Genomic DNA, 5,292 nt, shown 5'->3' on the forward strand with positions numbered 1-5,292 from the left:
TGCAGTACGCGGGCCTCTCACTGCTGCAGCCTCTCCCGTTGCGGAGCACAGGCTCCGGACGCACAGGCTTAGCGGCCACGGCTCATGGGCCCAGCCGCTCGGCACGTGGGATCCTCCCGGACCGGGGCACGAACCCGCGTCCCCTGCATCGGCAGGCGGACTCCCAACCGCTGCGCCACCAGGGAAGCCCCATCATTGACTCCTTGCCCTGTTTCCCCCTCCTCTTCTCTCTTTCTCCCCCCCGCCCCCGCCTCCACCTATATATGCTACTATTGTCTTCTTTCTGAACCATTTGAGAGCAGGCTGCTGACCTGAACGCCCCCGCCCCACGTTCTCCACGTTGGTCTGCTCGCGGCCAGGACACTCTGTGCACGACCACGGTCCAGCTTTCGAGCCCCACGTTGCAGGTGACCCCGTCCTCTTGTCTCTCCCCCAAGTCCATCTGTCCCCGCATATCCACGTTCCCTGCCATCCCAGGACCTGCCCATCCTGTGTCCTGGTCTCCTGATCTGGGCTCTTCCTCTCAGCCTTGCTCCATCTTCGTGACTTGCCATCGCCCAGACTCTGATCGCCCGTGGTCCCGTTGTCCGACTGTTGCTCTCCCTGGCATGGAACCCCAAAGCCAGGGTTGCAGCCTTGCCCTTTATACCTCAGATCTGGGGCTTCTCTTCTGTAACCGCGGCACAAATATCAATTTCAGGGAGTTTAATTTAGATCCAATACTTTAACCTATAGAACATACTCGCTCTCACTCATTGCCCCCATAAGAAGGCTATCACAATGTTACTTCTGGCACAGAATCCAGTCTGGAGTTAAGGGTTACATTCAGTTGTCATGTTCTCCTATTGTTTTGAAGCAAGTCCCAGACACATAATTTCATCTGTAAACAGCAGTATAAACCTCTGAAAGAGAAACAGTAGGGTTCCAATGCCATCATCACACTTAAAGACGATGTCCTTTCCCGAGTATTAAGTGTCCAGCTGCCTCGTCCACGTCCTGGTGGCTTTTCCAGGAGGAACAGGGTTAAGATAAGGGCCTCCACCTGACAGTGGGTGTGGCCATCCTGCTGGGGACCCTGCCTTCTCTCACGAGGTCCCGTTGCTGAAGAAACCCGCGTGTGTGTCCCGTAGGGCCCCTGGCTGGAGTCTGCTGACCTTGCCCTTGTGGTGGCCTCCATATCCTCTCTGATTCCTCTGGGGGCACTCAGGCCTGCCTCTGTCCTTGCTGGGGCTCGGACCCTTCATCTTAGCTGAGCAAGGGGGATGCGGGTGGATGCTGGGCGCGTGTCGCGGGACCCACTTCCCTGTGCCCCCACCTGAAGTTTGCCCCCAGCCGTCTTTTTGTCCCATGGAGAAGCCCTGTCCTTCCTTGCTGACGCTTCTGGGGACCCTGACTGCCGTGGTCCCCGGGCTCAGGTGAAGCTTCCGTTCCAGGCGGCGAGGGTGTGGAGTTTGCCCTGGCAAGCGCAGGGCTGTGAGATGTTAATGGAGAACTGGCCCTCCTCTCGGGGGCGGGAGGAGGGCATGTGGGGCTGAGGGCTGGGCTGGGCACTGCGGGGGTGCTCCAGCCGTGGACAGGAGACTGCCCATCCCCTGGTCTGCAGGCTCCGAGAGGAGCCCTCTGGGAGAGGGTGCCCCTGTTGGGCTGTCGGTTGGCTCCTTTTCTCTGGAGACATCACGGTGCTGGGTGCCCACTGGGCCAGGGGCTGGGCCAACTGGTGGGCAGCCCGGCCGGCCTTCCAGGAGCTGCATTTCCAGGGTGATTCCTTCTTCTCTTGTATGTTTTCTCTAATCCAGATTTTTAGTAACGATTTCTGAGTGGTTTTGTCTTTTTCACACTGGAAATGGACCTTTATTTGAAACAAGTCCCAGTCTGTCTTCTGCAGATGCACTGGGCACTGGGCCAGGCTGGACCAGACTGTGTCCTTTCCAAACTCTGTTCCTTGAATCTCAGCGACTCTTCAGGGTGTGGGAGCCCCTTCCTACCCAGGGCCCACAGACCTCTCGTCCTCTGGCCTCAGACCTGGGTCAACCCCGGCTCCCCCAGCTGCGGTCTCCCCATCTATAAGGTGTGGCCATTCCAGTACCCGCTTCAGGGTCAAAGAGAGCATGTGCTCATGGTTCGTTGTGATTATGTGTGTGTGCGTGTGTGTGTGCGCACGCGTGCGTGCATGGGTTACGCTTCAGCAAATACGCTTTTAGAAAAGCTTGGAAACCGTGGTCACCCCCAGGCCATCTGGTTGGTGGACTTGGAGTTTGAGTGAGGGGATACGCAGCTGCCCTGAAGGGTCACTGTGGCCCCAGCAATACCACATCCTGCTGATCCTGACAAATGGCGTGGCAACCAACATGGCGGACATGCGTGAGGCCATCCTGCGTGCCTCCCACCTGCCCGTGTCTATCATCGTGGGGACGGGCAACGCCGACTTCACCAACATGCAGGTCCTCGACGGCGACAGTGGTGTCCTGTGCTCCCCACGGGGCGATCCTGCCCTCTGACATCTTGAAGTTTGGGCCCTTCTGGGAGCTCAAGAACGTGAGTGCTGGGCGGGTGGTCGGGCGGGTCCCTCGGGCAGCGCATTGGGGCCCCGGGCCTCCCGCCGTTCTGAGCAGCTTTCGGCCCCTAGAAACTTTTGCAATAGGGAAGTGTCACATGGATGCCCCCGGAGGGCAGGGCTCCTCTCAGGCAGCTCCCCGCTCCCTTTGTGATGTGGAAAGAACTGCCTGTCCTGTGGACACACGCTCACAGCTTCACTGGGGACTTGGGCCTCCCCTCCTGCCTCAGCCACTTTGCCCCGTGCCCAGAGCAGGGTCATACCGACCCAGAGGGGCCCACCTGTGCCACCGCAGTGCCAGTGCGGGCGGACTGCCCAGCGACTGCGTTCTCATCGTTAGCGCAAGCTCACCCGGCCGCCCACTGGGTGAATTCCTGGTCGTGGTCCCAGGAGCTGGTGCACGACCCATACGGGGTGGAGGTCATGGTATGAATGGCGGCTCTAGGGGAGGGGGCTGGGGGATGGGAAGCCGGCTGGAGGCACACTGTCCCCACCCACAGGCGTCCCCCGTGGCGCTGGCCAAGCGTGTGCTTGCCGAGGTGCCCAGGCAGCTGGTTGAGTATTAAAGCCACAAGGAATGCCTCTGAGAGACCTCGGCGAGAGCAGCCCGGGCTCTGCTCCGTGAGGACACACGGTAGGGGGCCGGCCAGGACTGTGTCCACCATCTGTCTGTAGCACCCTCCACCCCGACTGCCCAGGGGCCTTCCGTCCCCCAGCACACACCCACCATTGGCTCCTGTGACCCTGCTGCCTGGTGGGCCAGCCTCCCTCCAGGCTCCAGGGCTGAAGGAGGGACAGGTCCCCCTGGGCACGCCTGACCCTGCCTGAGCCTGGTGGGTGGGGGTGGGGGGTCTGGGGGATTCCTGCTTTCGCAGCTGATCTTCATGGGGGAGGGGGCAGCAGGCAGAGTCCTGTCTCTGAGAAAACCTAGACGCCCCCGGACACCCATCCCTATAGCCAGATTCCTCTTTGTCCCAGCTGCATCCCCTTGTCTCTCTGTGTCTGTGGGGTCTCTGGGGGTGGGGGCAGGAGGCTTAGGCAGAATAAAGTGTCATCTTGTCTTCGCAGCTGCTTTGTGCCTTTACTGCCCCCCAAGCAGAGGCCTGCAACCCCTGGAGGGATGGGGCGGTGCATGTGTGCCCTGCAGCTCCCACACTGGAGCCGGGGGCTTCTAGTCAGGCTCACCAGCTCCTTCCTGGACTGAACCAAGGGCCCTCCCAGGAGTGAAAGGGTGCAGGGGGCCATTGCTTGACCGTGGGAAGGGCCAGACGGTGCGATGGCCACCTCTCCCCGAGCAGCCTCCTCTTGGCTCCTGTGATACCCTGCCTGAAATCTGCAGCAGCCAGGCTGGGGTGGGGAAGGGCTGCATACACTGGGCACTATGAGGATGCACTGGGGGCTGCATGCTATGGGCTCTGTCAGGGGAGGGGTCACCACCTGCCAGCGCCTCCCAGCCCTCTGGGGGTGGATTTCCAATTGAGATTTCCCCTAAATTATCTTGTCGGGGAGAAACAAACTGTTCCGACCCTGAATCTAGGCCTACCCACCCTTCCATCCGTCCATCCATCCACTCTGGGGGCCTATTTTTAGCTCCTGATTCATCTCCCGTTCAGCGGGGATAGTGGGCATCGCCATGGTAACCTGGCTACCGCTGAATTCCAGAAGGGCCGATATTGGTCTCTTTGGGGATGTGAGGACACCCAAACAGCAGCCCTTCCATCCACATCTGGGAGGCAGCAGGGCTGCAGAGCGGCGGTGACGTGGTCCCGAGCAGCGAGGGTGAGCCAGCAGCAGCCCAGCCGCTGAGTCCTGTGGGAGTGGGTTGCCATTTCAGCGGCAGAAAGCCATGGACAGTTCCTGGGCCCGGCGAAGCCAGCAGAGGCTGGTCAGCTGAGCTCCCTGGAGAGGCAGAAGCCAAGAAGAATGGGAGGGGTCCATGCACAGCACAGGGGCGGCCATGATGGCCCCGGGAGCTGTCGCCTTGGTGGGATGTAGCCTCTCCCAGAGCACGTGGAGCAGGGAGGGGGCCGAGGTGTGAGGCCCCAGCCTCTCACCTCTGGCCGACAAGAAGCAGAGAGCAGTCGCGTGTCAAGGGTGGGGGGGGGCAGCCCTCAGAGGATGCCCTCCTGGGGCCAGAGGAGGTGTGGACGTGAGGACGATGGGGGGCAGTTGTGGGGCCCGGCCAGTGGGTGGTTCGCCTGGGCACGTGCAGGTGTAGGGGGGCTGCTGAGGGAGGTGGGGGCAGGAAGGTATCAGCTGGCTCAGCTGCACAGGTGTGGTGATTTTACCAGCCGGTGCCCAGCCTGAGAAGGCGGCCACCTCTGCCCACAGGCAGAAAATAATAAAGTGATTACTGCCCCAGGGGCGGTTCAGACGGGCACTGACTGGTCTTGCCGGCCCGGCATCCGTTCCCACCTCCTTCCTTTGGGGGCCGTCTCTCAGTCCATGTATTTCGTGGGCCTGGACCACTGTCCACATCCAGGGTGGACACGACCCAGGCCTGGCCAATCAGCGAGCGTGCTGTTCCCTGGCCACTGTGATTGGCTCTGGGTGGGCACTCCACCTGGCTGGACAATGAGACTAGGTCCTGAGATTTTCCTGCAGGTTGCTAAGTTGATGGGATGGGACCCAGGAGCAGCTGGTGACCACTGCTGCCACGTGGGCAAGGCCTGAGGAGGAAGCCGGCATAGAGGAGGTGGACCAAGAAATGGTGCTGGGGCCATGTGGATCCGCTCTTC

General features: G+C 61.0%; 1 protein-coding gene across 1 annotated transcript in view; it reads left to right on the forward strand.

Moving 5' to 3' along the window:
• CPNE7 (copine 7) overlaps positions 1 to 5,292 on the forward strand; it is a 19,185-nt gene that overhangs the window by 8,912 nt on the left and 4,981 nt on the right. Inside the window, 4 exon segments of the mRNA XM_007468480.1 lie at positions 2,304 to 2,494; positions 2,496 to 2,535; positions 3,055 to 3,124; positions 3,127 to 3,175. Of these exon segments, the coding sequence (XP_007468542.1) occupies positions 2,304 to 2,494; positions 2,496 to 2,535; positions 3,055 to 3,124; positions 3,127 to 3,175 (350 nt within the window).

This window comes from Lipotes vexillifer, unplaced genomic scaffold, assembly GCF_000442215.2.
Source record: "Lipotes vexillifer unplaced genomic scaffold, Lipotes_vexillifer_v1.1 scaffold23, whole genome shotgun sequence".
In the NCBI taxonomy this organism is placed as follows: domain Eukaryota; kingdom Metazoa; phylum Chordata; class Mammalia; order Artiodactyla; family Lipotidae; genus Lipotes; species Lipotes vexillifer.